Source organism: Mauremys mutica, chromosome 2, assembly GCF_020497125.1.
Source record: "Mauremys mutica isolate MM-2020 ecotype Southern chromosome 2, ASM2049712v1, whole genome shotgun sequence".
NCBI lineage: Eukaryota > Metazoa > Chordata > Testudines > Geoemydidae > Mauremys > Mauremys mutica.
The window spans coordinates 192,549,263-192,562,520 of NC_059073.1; the positions used below are offsets into that span (position 1 = coordinate 192,549,263).

The 13,258-nt window shown below is 42.0% G+C and overlaps 1 protein-coding gene across 1 annotated transcript in view; it reads left to right on the plus strand.

The window, feature by feature from the left end:
• The window catches only part of TNS3 (tensin 3), a 355,327-nt gene that overhangs the window by 212,901 nt on the left and 129,168 nt on the right, over window positions 1-13,258 (plus strand). Inside the window, exons 16-18 of the mRNA XM_045003918.1 lie at window positions 4,489-4,618; window positions 5,412-5,477; window positions 8,059-8,163. Of these exons, the coding sequence (XP_044859853.1) occupies window positions 4,489-4,618; window positions 5,412-5,477; window positions 8,059-8,163 (301 nt within the window). The remainder of the gene's footprint in view (window positions 1-4,488; window positions 4,619-5,411; window positions 5,478-8,058; window positions 8,164-13,258) is intronic.

Genomic DNA, 13,258 nt, shown 5'->3' on the forward strand with positions numbered 1-13,258 from the left:
TCAACCTTTCATCATTTTTTACTATGCTGGGCCAAATCTTGAAGTTCTTCCTTAGGCAAATTACTGTCATGTGTGATGGCAGGCTGCCTGAGTAAGGATTACTGGATTTGGCATATAACGAGTAGGCTGTTTATTCCTGAGTTCAAGCATCCTGATGGCAATCCTGCCTTATGTTTTGTAAAATCAGAGGACTAGCTGATGGTGCTAGTTTGAGTAAATTATCACCAGCCACAGACAGGGCCGGCTTCAGGCACCAGCTGAGCAAGCTCATGCTTGGGGCGGCAGATTCTAGGGGGCGGCATCCCGCCCAATCCTAGGGCGGCACAGCCGCTTTTTTATTTATTTATTTATTTATTTGTTCACTGCTCCGGCCGCCCTGGAGGGGGCGGCGGCATGGAGGAGGGGAGCACCCTGCAGCAAACTCGGCAGGGCAGCCCCTGTCCTTCCCTCCCCGCCGACCGGAGCGGCGTGGAGCCCTCCCGGCAGGCGGCGCGGCGGTCGGGGCCGCGGGGTGAGTGCCTCGCTGAAGCGCTGGCCGCCCCCTTCTCTCTTTCCCTCCCTCTCCCTCCCCCGCACTAGACCGGGCGCGCACTCTGCAGCACAGGGAGTGCCCCTGGCTCCTGTCACCCTGCAGGGTTTTTTGTTTTGTTTTCCCCCTGCTTTGCCAGCCGCACCGTTTTTGTTTTGTTCCCCCCCCCACCCCGCCCTGCTTTGCCACTCCGGCTGCCCCTCCCCCCCCTTTTTTTTTTGGCTTGGGGCGACAAAAAAGCCAGAGCTGGCCCTGGCCACAGATTGTCTGAGAGTTAAAAGAAGTGTAATAAAGGAACCTCTTGACTGAAAAGGAGTTTGTGTCCTATGGCCCAGTATTCAAGTTGTTAAGTAGAATAAAATAAACATCTTTCCTAGTCTTTTTAATGTGTTCTGGGGAACTTTCTTCTTCTTAGTTTCCTTTTCTCTTTTTATTTTTTTTCTTTCTAACATAAACATATTTAGCTCTGTTCTCTGAGAGTCTCAATGCTCTTCACAAAGATGCATATTTGTGACCTTAAGAGCCTCTCAATGTCCACTGGCAGAGGGCCCACTATACGATAATTCCTATCAGGCCTGACACACATTCACTGCCCCCAATACACTGTCATAATATGTATTTAAAGGGTGTCATGGAAGGTATTATATGTAAACTGGCCCCAAAAATCTTTGTGTGATGTATGTACAAGTTGGGTGCAAAGAGTTATATATGTGTGCTGGAAATATGTTCTTAAAATGTGTTTGGGAGGTAGTGAATACATTGAATCTGCCCTAGACAAAGAAATGTGGAGTTCCCTTTCTGGCTGGCTTGATTATAGGTACAGGACAGTGAAAGTACATATACATATAAGGTAAACAAAACAATCACGCTAACAAGTGGCAGCTTAATGGGCATGCTGGTGAAGTCTGCACCCCAAGAATCTTTCCTGGCTCTTGAGCAAAAAGACAATTTAGTTATCCATCACTTTGGGCAGTGATTCTCAACCAGGGGTATGAGTACCCCGGGTCTATGCAAAGGTGTTCCACGGGGTACATCATCTCATCCATGGTCACACAGGGAGTCTGGCTGAATTGAATCCAGGTCTCTTTAATTCCCGGTCCAGTATCCTGTGATCAGTTTGAGCTATGTGGCTTTTGTCTGGTGTAAAGGGAAATAGATTTAATGGAAAATAAGGAAAAGTATTTTAAAAAATTACTGAAAAATGATTGAGATTTTTGTCCACTTTGGGGTTATTGACAGGTGTTCATTAATTCTTTCATGTGACTTGTCTTGTGATTTGGAGTTTTATAAGATGACTTGCTTTCAGGTATTTACACTCTGATTGCTGTATAAGAAAAATGGATTAGTTGAGAGAATAAGTTTAGGACTGTCTGTGTTCACTCCCTCTTTCTCTTACATAATAAACACATTCAGCCTTCCTCATCTCTGTATAGATTTGAGAGATACATCATCAGACTGTTACCGTACAAACTGCTCCTATAACGTCACTCCCAGAGAAGGGTGTCCTTGTGCAATTCAACAATAATGCCAATGAAGAAATAGGAGCATAATGGTGTAAAATCAGTGTGAGTGGGAGGAGACTCAGACCCAGTATGTTCATTAGATGCTTTTTAGTTTCATTCATTCAAAAATATACTTAGTTAAACTCTAACAAATATCCCTCACTGGTGTGACTCCATGTCTCAGTAGGGGCCTGACCCAAAGCCCATGGATTTCAGTGGGCTTTGTAATTGGTTCATCTTGGCAATTCAGACCTATCTGCTTTTGAAAATCAAAGAGACAAGGTGAGTGCAGTAATATCTTTTATTGGACCAGCTTCTGTTAGCGAAAGAGGCAAACTTTCAAGCTCTACAGAGCTCTTCCGGTCTGGGTGAAGAAGACCTAAAGAAGAGCTCTGTGGATCTCAAAAGCTTGTATCTTTCACTAACAGAAATTGGTCCAATGAAAGATATTACTACACCCACCCATTACTGCACCAAATATCCTGGGACCAACAGCTACACAGTATTTGAAAATCAAGACATAATAATGCAGAGAGACCAAGCTTATCAGTTTTGATGCATCATTGTTTTCATCCTCCACCTTCTTCCGACATCTAAATAAAATAAAAATAGTTTTAGGTGGATGACTAATCTCCTTAAATGAGAGAGGAGGTAACGGGACTGAAGTTTAGACTGTTTTGCAGGATGGCCCCTGGGGCAGTTGCTTGAAGGCACACAGTACTAATGCATGAATAATAAGGAAAGAATGTGCCATTGGTTCAAATAAGTCTTTAAGGGCTATTATCTTTGCTTTTCATCTTTGGAAGGGCATGAGTCTTCAGATTCAAGAAAGGAAAAGCAATAACAAAGCCTTGTAGTTCACATAGGGGATCTGATTGCTAAATCTGTGTTTGGAAATATTCTATGGGGTGTTTAAACAATTATCTGCTTCCATCCTACCAAACATAGTAGGTCTTCACTAGCAACATTCACTAGCATTGCGGCAGTGCTTTAACGTGGCTGTGTAGTCACGGCACCACCTCCACAAGGGGAGTAGCTCCCAGCACTGGGAGTGCAGCTCCCAGCACTGGTGCACTGTCTACACTGCCATTTTACAGTGCTGAAACTTGCAGTGCTCAGAGGAGAGGGGTGTTTTTTCACACCCTTGAGCAAGAAAGTTGCAGCACTGTAAAATGGCAGTGTAGAAAAGGCCTTAATCTAACCGTGAAAGGATAACAATGGAGATGGTGTACAAACAGGGGCGGCTCCAGGCCCCAGCATGCCAAGCATGTGCTTGGGGCAGCATGCCGCGGGGGGCGCTCTGCTGGTCGCCGGGAAGGTGGCAGGCAGGCTGCCTTCGGCGGCATGCCTGCGGAGGGTCCGCTGGTCCCGCTGCTCCACTGAAGCCGTGGGACCAGCGGACCCTCCGCACGCATGCCTGCAGGAGGTCCACCGGAGCCGCGGGACCAGCGAGCGGCAGAGCGCCCCCCGTGGCATGACGCCGTGCTTGGGGCGGCAAAATGTCTAGAGCCACCCCTGTGTACAAAAAGATAAAAAATCCTCCTTTGTTTAAGAAACAAAGGTGAGTGACAGCATTTAATAGCTGTGCTCTCTCATGAGCTACTGTTCCAACAAGTTGGCTCAACCTGTGTTTCTTTCCTGCATTACCCTGTCCTCCGCACCAATCCATCAGCCAAACATGGTCAGTGTTTTTTTTTACAGGAGAACATGTACAGTAGGCTGTGACTGTGGACACCTTCCTCCCCATGGACTAACCCAGAAGGCAGTTTTGCTATAACTCTGTTTCCTTCCCTGTGCTTTTTGGCAGATGTACTTACATACACAATCTTCACGCACCTTGCTTTGAAGTTCACTTTTAATGCTGTTCCCTGTACACCCAAATTCTGGCAACTGTACTCCTTAGCTCAAAGGAAGCTCCTGCCCTTGGTAGAATGACTATGAAGATTTTAAAAATAATCCTCGCTTTCATCCTGGCAGATTCCAAAGGGACATGGCCTCCTTGCAGATAGGATTTCTTGGTTACAATGGTCTAACTTTAGGTTACCAGAAACAGTTTAGTCAGCTCACTATCTTACTGCTGAAGTAAAGAAAGCCTCTGTGTGTTGTTCTTCAGTTGCTTTAGACCCATGCTTTATTTTAAGATGCATTTTGGTGCCTTGCAAAAATACTGATGTAAGCCAGCCTACAAATCTGCCTCTGAGTTATATAAAATGATGACTGATGGTGATAAAAGAGTAATTAATGACTTTTTTTAACTGATCCGTTTTTTAAAAAGTAACTTGCTCTGGGCTTGTATAATTTTACAATGATTGAGTAAGCTACTTTCCTTGTTTCAGTGTTGGTGGAATCCGCAGTAAATTGCATCACTGTTGGTTTTGTTCAAAGAGCAATATATAAACACTGACAATAGTAAGAATGGACTTATTGGGGGAGTTTCTCTCTTTCTTGTCTGTTCAGCTGAAGTGTTATCACAAAAAATATCGATCGGCCACCCGTGATGTCGTTTTCCGCCTGCAGTTTCACACAGGTGCCGTTCAGGGCTATGGTCTGGTATTTGGCAAAGAGGACTTGGACAATGCTAACAAAGGTAGGCTTCCTTCTGTGGAGGGTGTAGTGGGGTGAGGAGGGGATTCATTATTGTGTATACTGGGATATATGTGTGTGTGTGTCTGTTAATGTGTGTTTGTGTTCAAAGTCGGTGTCTTCAACAACGCCTAGTGATATCAGATGCCTCCATTTTGGAAGCTTAATTGGACATTCTACAGGTGCTCATTCACTAGGAAGAAAGGTGTATTCTTAGCTTGTGTGTAGGTGATCAGCATTTCCTGAAAACCAGGCCTCTGTATATCCAAAAATTCAGGGACAAAATCACTAGGCACTTTTAAAAATCCTGGCCTAGGTATTGTACTGCTGCTTCCCAACGTGTTACTTTTGTTTTATCTACTATCTATCTATCTATCTATCTATCTATCTATCTATACTTGTTTAGTGGTCAAGAATTCTTGTTTTGCTGTTTTTTTGGGGGGAGGGGTTGGTGTTGTTGGGTTTTTTAAGCTATGAAACCAATGCAAATAGAGCACTAGAGCTAGGGGTTTTTTTGTTTGTTTTTTTTTGAGGTTTTTGTTGTTGTTATTTGTTGTTTCTTTTCTGTGTGCTTGTGCTTGACTGTTCTGGGAAGTAAACCAAACTTTGACTTCTGCTTTTGTGGTCTTTTACTGAGAATATGGGGGGAGGGGAGAATCTTGCTGTTTTAGAAGGCAGTTGGGGAAAGAGCAAATATACACATTGTATTTATTCTACTGTAAAATCTTGATTTGTGACTTCTTTTGCTACTATTCCCTGGGAAATAAACTTGCTGAGATATTTTGTTGTGTTTTCAGATGACCGCTTCCCTGATTATGGGAAAATTGAATTGGTTTTTTCAGGAACCCCAGAGAAAATCCAAGGTAAGCATTCAATATGTAGAATGATCTCTGTTTATTTTGGAAGTTGACAGAATTGAAGTGCAGATAGAAAATTAAATTTCATCCCAGAAGGCTGTAGTGCAGAAACTGTGGAATGCAGTTTACCTTAGTATACAAGAATTTAATAAAATTATTCTGAATTTACACTAGTGTAACTGTGATCAGAATTTGATTATAAAAGTATATTGGAGTGGTTGCTGATAACTATTAGATAACATATATAGTATACTATTCTACAGATACCTATGGCATATGTAGATTAAGTGACCACAATGCTCTAAAATCACATACTGCCAAGTATTTAAAATAACACCATTTGAAGAGAAGTAAATCCTTCAAAACCCTAATCTAAGCAGTGGTCTATATATAATGCTACGGGTATTATTCATTGTTACCCAGGTGCCATACATGAACTCATTTAAACAAGTGACAAACTTTGGACCAATTTCAGACCTGTAACCAAACAGAACTTCATTGTCAGTAGAGCTACTTCTATTTATACCAGGTCTGAAGTTGGCTCGCAAGTTATACCTTGTACTCTTCCTCAAATACATTATAATCTAGGATTGTGGCGATAATAATATGGAACTTCCCATATCCAAAATGAAAAAAAATATCATATAGTTTGTGAACAATTTGCTCCTACTATGTATTTATTGCTTTTCCAAAGGTAAATATTGATTCTGTCTGAGATGATGAAATTTTTTTTTTCACAATATAGTTCTTTCCATGTGCCATGAATAATCTTTTCTATAGTGTTACATATACTGTGTCCTGGAAATCTCTCCCTTGCATTTTTCACCAGTCTAATTACTTGGAGACTAGGAGTAGTAGCAGCCAGTAAAAAGCTGGCTTCTATCCAGTCCAGCGCATGGTTCTACTTTTGCCTGCTGAGAATCCTTATAAGAAAATTCAATTTTAATAGCTTCTCAAGCTTAATCTATGCTTTTCCTGGATGGTAAAGTTCCTGGTTTGCGTGAAGAGTAGCCAGTCTGTCAGTCTGAAAAAGGATCAAAATCTGTTCATTATTACTTCTGTTTTTTCTGGTATCCTAGAGGATGATTCTGATTTGTATTTTCAGCAGGTGCTCAGAGTTGGAACTTATTTCACAGCTTAGTTATCTGAGTGCAAAAAGGGATAGGGGAAAAAGTCTCATTGCCCCATTTTTGAAGAGACTAATTTTACAGTTTCTCAGTATTTGAGAAATTATTTTTAAAATGGAAAATTCCAGCCCTTGCTACAGTTTAATAGTATAAGACCCACTTGTCAAACTCACATGGCAAACATTAGAAACCTAAATCTGCATGTGGGCACCTAAATATCTATGTAGGCACCTAAAGCCCCAGTCCTGTGTTGTGAGAACGTGGCTGGACTGTGGCACTCAACACGGAGCCCTGCTGTTTATTGTGCCCTCAGGATCAGGACCTAAATCAGTACTTACGTGTCTTTAAATAGTTACTTAGGTGCATAAATGCAGACTTTTAGTCTCCTAGCTTTAGATACCTGTTTGAAAAGTGGGCCTAATAATAGCACTTATATAACACTTTGAATCTGTAAAGCATTTTACAAATATTAATTAAATGCCCCTCGGAACGCCACTGTAGAGTAGGTACATAAGGATTGTCCTCCCCTATTCCAGGTGGGAAACTGAGGTAGCAAGTTGACTTGCTTATTGTCATAGATTAAATCAGCGTAAGAGCCCAGATTGAAGTCAGGAGTTCTTGATGCTCCTGTCTTGTGTTCATGACACTGGACCACAGCTAAATCCCTCATTGCTATAATTTTCAAATGTTAAGGGTGAAACAAACGTGTGAGTTAACTCCTTGGTTACTGCTGAAAATTCCATATATGTCTGGCAGAGCACACTTTCTGTGAGGCCAAATGCACCAGGCAAATCTTTCATTCCACTGATTTCAGTGTAATGTTAGTGTATGGGAATAGCAGCACATATGCTATCCTGGAGAAAAACAGCCAAAAGTTTAAGACTGAGAAGTCAACTTTGCCTTTGAGCTGTTACCTTGTTTTCATTGGAGCACTGTTGTCATTTACATACACCATTTGTATTTAATAAAACTACTAAATAAACTTTCTCTGATATCAGAATGATAGTGACCCCAACAATAAACATGACCTTACATCGTTTCTTCTTTGCGCAATAGTTGAACTGCTAACTGACAGTGGAGATGCTTGTGGTATTCTGAGACGTCATTTCAGCTTTGGTCATACATGGCTACCGAACGTTGCATACTCTCTCATTCAGGAGGGTGGGGGGGTGTGTGTGTGGATGTGCTATTAAGGAAGGGCTAATCTATAGTCAGAGGCTCCAGTTCAACTTTCTGTTTGTTCCTACTGTATTGAAACATTAATATAATCTTAGTTTACATAGTCCATTTCAGTGTGGCTGTTGATCTGTCTTTCCCTGTCATTTCTTCCCACGCTTCTGAAGATGGGGTTAATGCATTCACTAAAGCAGCACATTGTCAGTGATGGATGTATGTGTAGATACAGATGAAAGCAGGATTACTCCTCCACTTTGTCTCTGACCAAGACTTTACTTTTTCAGGATGTGAACACCTGAAGAATGACCATGGAGTGATAGTTGACTACAATACCTCAGATCCACTGATCCGCTGGGATTCCTATGAAAACATGAGCCCTGATGGTGAAGGTGAGGAGAGCAAGCTTGTCCCCAGGGTTCTATCATAACAGACCAATATTAAACTGTTAGCAACTATAAAATACTTACTAAGGGGAGGAAGTAGAGCTCCCTTACATGAACCAGTGCAATTATACCATTGAGGGAGTTGTTGACTGTTATGTCCCTCTCTATCTAGCCACAGTGGCAGCGTGGCTTTAGAGGGAAGAAAGATCTAATGGTTATAGAAGTGGATAGGATTCTTGCTTTGTGAGGAGTGGCACATTTGGGTGTGAGAGAGCTAGTTGGTATGAATTAGATGCTGGGTAGATGTGGGCTAGAAAGGGTTTTTGTATTAATTGTTGCATAGCAGTACTACTCACCTGCTAGGCCTGGGGGTGGCAGGGTTGCTGTTGACTCAGTTTCCCTCTCTTGAGCTCCCTAATACTTTCAACATAGGCTTTCATGTGTTGAGAAACACCCCTTCTTGGGGTCAAAGTTCACAAGGAATCACACAAACTCCCACCCAGCCTTCAAGCTGGCCTACAACTCTTGGTACATCTCTGAGGGCTTGTCTACACTACCCGCCGGATCGGCGGGCAGTGATAGATCCAGTGGAGGTCGATTTATCGCGTCTAGTATAGACGTGATAAATCAACCGCTGAGTGCTCTCCCGTCAACTCTGGTACTCCACCAGAATGAGAAGTGCAAGCAGAGTCGACGGGAGAGCATCAGCTGTCGACTTACCACAGTGAAGACACTGCGGTAAGTAGATCTAAGAATGTTGACTTCAGCTACACTATTCACGTAGCTGAAGTTGCGTATCTTTGATTGACCCCACGCGGTAGTGTAGACGAGCCCTTAGTCCTGTCCCTGCTGAGGCAGACTTGATCTCCACACCCCAGCTTTCCTAGCTGGCTCCTGCTCTCTGTAGGCTTTTGGTTTTATTTTCATCCCAAAAGGCCTGATTTCGCCACATGATCTGCCTGTCATGTGAAAGTGCTCATTTTTAACAATCTGAGTGTGTCACAATTGGATCTATCTCCCCTTAAAAGGCCGGTCATCCTTTTACAAATAGTTTTGGCACTTTCAATCTCGATATATACCTATAGTCACTACATCTTGTGGCAAATTCACAGATTTCAGTTAAAGCACTAATGCTACATTGCCTGTAACTCTGCAGAAGATGTGCAAGACTATAAAGCAAGGGGTGCCCAAGTCAATGGAATAGAGACAGGCATTTCCCTTGGTACAATTATGTCTTTAAATTGCCAGTCACCCTCTATTCCATAAGTTATCCTTCCTTCCTTCCTATTGGTATTGACAGTGCAGTGTGGTCTGGGTGAAAGTAGTGTAAAAGCAGCCATCATAGTCTCGTTCCCATTTGCATGGTTCCCTGATGTTGGCTCAGTACATGGCAAAAGAAGTAATTGTTCTTGATTTGTGTATTTCTCATGTGAAAGCTCAGAATGTCACATCTGCATGTGCACACACACAAGCCTGACTCTGTTGCAAGTAAAAACATGAGGGGAGCAGATAAGGCCTGAATGAATGCCAACATTTCTGTTTTCACAAAGCTCCCGGAAGAAACAAGGAAGGAGTAAAGTTAGAGCACTATCAGCCATGATCTGATTCAGCTTGCATCTTTTTTTAATCCTTAAGAATCAGTATTGAGTATAGATTGAGAGAAGCCTGTGTGTGTGTGTGTGTGTGTGTGTGTGTGTGTGTGTGTGTGTGTGTGTGTGTAGGGGTAACAGAGATGAGATGTGCTGTGTGTGTACATGCACGCGCATACTCCACTCGTGTGCAAGGAGCAGTATCAGAAAAGATTGTGCTTTAGCTGAGGCAAAATCTCCTCTTTGGGTGGTCCAGCACTGTGTTGCTCCCTACATCAGGCCATAGTATAAATGCCATGACCTAGCCCCAAGCAAGCAGTTGAACTGATTCTGTAAATGACTTTCAGTGTTGCGATCAATAAATAAAAACTCATTCATTCCATTATACTGCTAGAGATACCTATACAGGAAGTTACAGAAAAGCAAAGAAACATTGGAGGGGAAGTAGTTCTGATGTAAAGTGTATGATACGCATGTCTATATAAGCCTTGTGGGTGGGATATGATCAAGTGGAATAGAATCTGACGTCATGCTATTTGCTGCTGTTAGAAATGCCTTCCACTACTGAATATATTTAGTGTGTAATATGTACTTAAGAGACTTAGGAAGAGTTCTGCTGCTTTTGTGACAGCAGCTTTCTTTAAAGTCTCTTACATCTGATGGGGTTACAGGTAGCTTTCTTCAGCTAAATTCTTCAATTCAAACTGTTTAGGGCATGGGCTTTTGCCTGCACACATAATTCCCATTGAAATCAACAGGCGCAATGTACGTGGCTAGATGGCAGTAGATGACCTATATATAGTATGCACACTAACGCCTCCTTGCTTTTTTGTGCATATTAAGAACTGGGGAGTAATGAATTATGATATCAAACCTGCATGGCCATTCACAGATACCGCAAGCTTCGTGAAACTGACAGACTTCGTAACTTTTCAGGTTGCCTTTTAAAAAAAAATGAATAATTTGAGATTGAAAGAGACCCATTTTGTGCTTGTTGACACTTTATGCACAGAGGGATTGCACTCCATAGCACCGTATTGTGACTGAAGGTACAAAACTAAGAAAGAGGTGATAAAAAGGAAAACCGGTACGGTAAAATGGGACCCAGTTTTTCTGACTCTCCCATATTGGTTTGAAATAGCTAGATGCAGGGGGCTCACGACCTGTTGCAGAGAGAGAATTGCCTCCTAAGTGTTCCTGACCTCCTGGGTGATTAGCAGGGATTCAAGAAATCTGTTTGCCATGGAAAAACGCAGAAAAATGCAGAATTTGCGTTTTTCCAGAGACTCTTTTACATGCTGTGAACAAATGAAAACACATACAGTAGGCCGTTGTTTATCTGACCCTCCATTATCCAGCTCTCCGTATTAACCAAACCAGCAGCCACCTGTGGCTGACAGCATCTGGGGTTTGGACAATCAGCCCTGGGTGGCTGGGGCTCAGGCAGTCAGCCCTGAGAGGCTGGTGGGTCAATTAATATGGAGAGCCGGAGAATAGATGCTCAGATAAATGGGGTTCTACTGTATATCAATAAATCATTGTGTTCAACTGATACCTATGAGTGGAGGGATAGCTCAGTGGTTTGAGCATTGACCCACTAAACCCAGGGTTGTGAGTTCAATTGAGGGTGCTATTTGGGGCTATTGTTTAGGATTGGTCCTGCTTTGAGCAGGGGGTTGGACTAGATGACCTCCTGAGGTCCCTTCCAACCCTGCTATTCTATATTTTGACTAGGGAAACTAGCATTTCATTTTAATTGTGGAAAAACTCAGATTTTTATGGGTTTTTTTTAATCAGAGAATTTTCAAGGGGTTATAACAGAAAACTAGTATCCCTGGTGATTAGTGGAACAGTGTTTACATATGTCTAGAATAGGAGTCGTCTGCAGACAGCTAGTTCCCCATGGCTGTAGTTCCCTTTCCTTTCTCCTTAAAGGTCTAGAATTTTTAGGTAGTTGGGGAAGGAAAAAGTGATTGAAAAAACATTGTGAATTTCTTCATCTAAGAGCCCCCAATGAGCAACTTTATATGCTAGATCATGTTAACACACTTCCTCCATAATGGATATACTATTTTAGAAACAGCTTCCTCGTCCCTGATTTTGAGTCAGTATCACATTCCCCCATAACTGGGTAGTACCTTTCCTTGGAGTCTTCTACTATAATGGTTCAAAATATGTGACTGAGAACAGTATTTGGGACTGTAATTCTTGAAGTTGTTTGTGCTGTCGTTAGACTGGTAGAGATGGTATCATCTACTGTAAGTTCCCCATTTTGTTCCTGTGGTCTCTACAGCGTTGGGTGATTATCTTTTCAAACCACATTTGTTAGAGGAGGAAGGGACCAGCAATGATGATATTGTTAATCATGATTGCTGTTTTTCAGTTTGAGGACAGCAGCATAGTACAGTAGAGATACTGTTTGTAGATAGCAGTGAGATGCCCAAAATGTACTCATTTCCAGAAAAGAGAGCAAAATGTCTATGACAGGTTTGCTACTGTACATTGTATAATACCCACCAGATTGTAGTGTATTCCATTACCTCTGGTTATTTTAATGTTCCCACTCCAGGTGAGTACCATGGCAATTCAGTAACTTACTCCTTCTCAGGCATCTTTTGCAGTTTACTTATCAGTGTTACCCTCATCCACTCTTTCTCTTCTGATTCCTAAGACTTGTTAAACCCACTTGTGTCTTCTCTCATGCTTAGAGTGCTCTTTAGGGAAAGGGACCATCTTTTATGCTGTGTTTAAACAGTGCATAGCACAATGGGGCCCGAATGGAGCTTGTAGATGCTACTATAATAGAAGATAATATTATAATTAATAATAACAACAAACCATGATTTGGGATTCCTGGACTGTCACCCAGCTTTTTGCCCCTTGAAGCCTGCTCTGCAGATTCTTTAGTTCTCGTCTGTCTCCACAACAGCTGTTCTTACAAAAGCGATTTGGGAAATGGTAAGTATTTTCAGCTAAAAAGAAATACACTTTTCTTTCTTTCAAAAACCATTAATGGAAATGTGTCATGCTTTTGAAAAATATTAACCTCCACTTTTTTCAGTTTTTCATCAAAAATCAGTGGGGAAAATCGTGTTATGAAAAAGGCCATTTTCCATTTTTAAAAAGTTTAGACAGATTATTATATTATTTATTTTTTCAACTCTTTATAGTATGCAGGATTATTATATGACACAATATGCATCAGTGCTAACCAGGAGTGTCCAACTTATGCACTGCAAAGGAGCAAATGTTTCTCTTGCTAGTGAATGTAGATAACTCTGAGGACAGCCTGGCTGTCAGTTACGTATTAGGGTTGTTCAGAAGTGTGCTTTAGTTTGAACAGAGTAACAATCATTCTTGGTTGTATGCTGAGATTGTTCCAGGGATAGAATCACTGCAACAAGTTGTGAATGATCAGGTCTGTCATCCGAAGAAGACTGCATGATGCACAGCAAGAGTGCCCAGTACGCTACCTGCACACACACACTGTTTAGTTTAGTAGGCAGCAACGC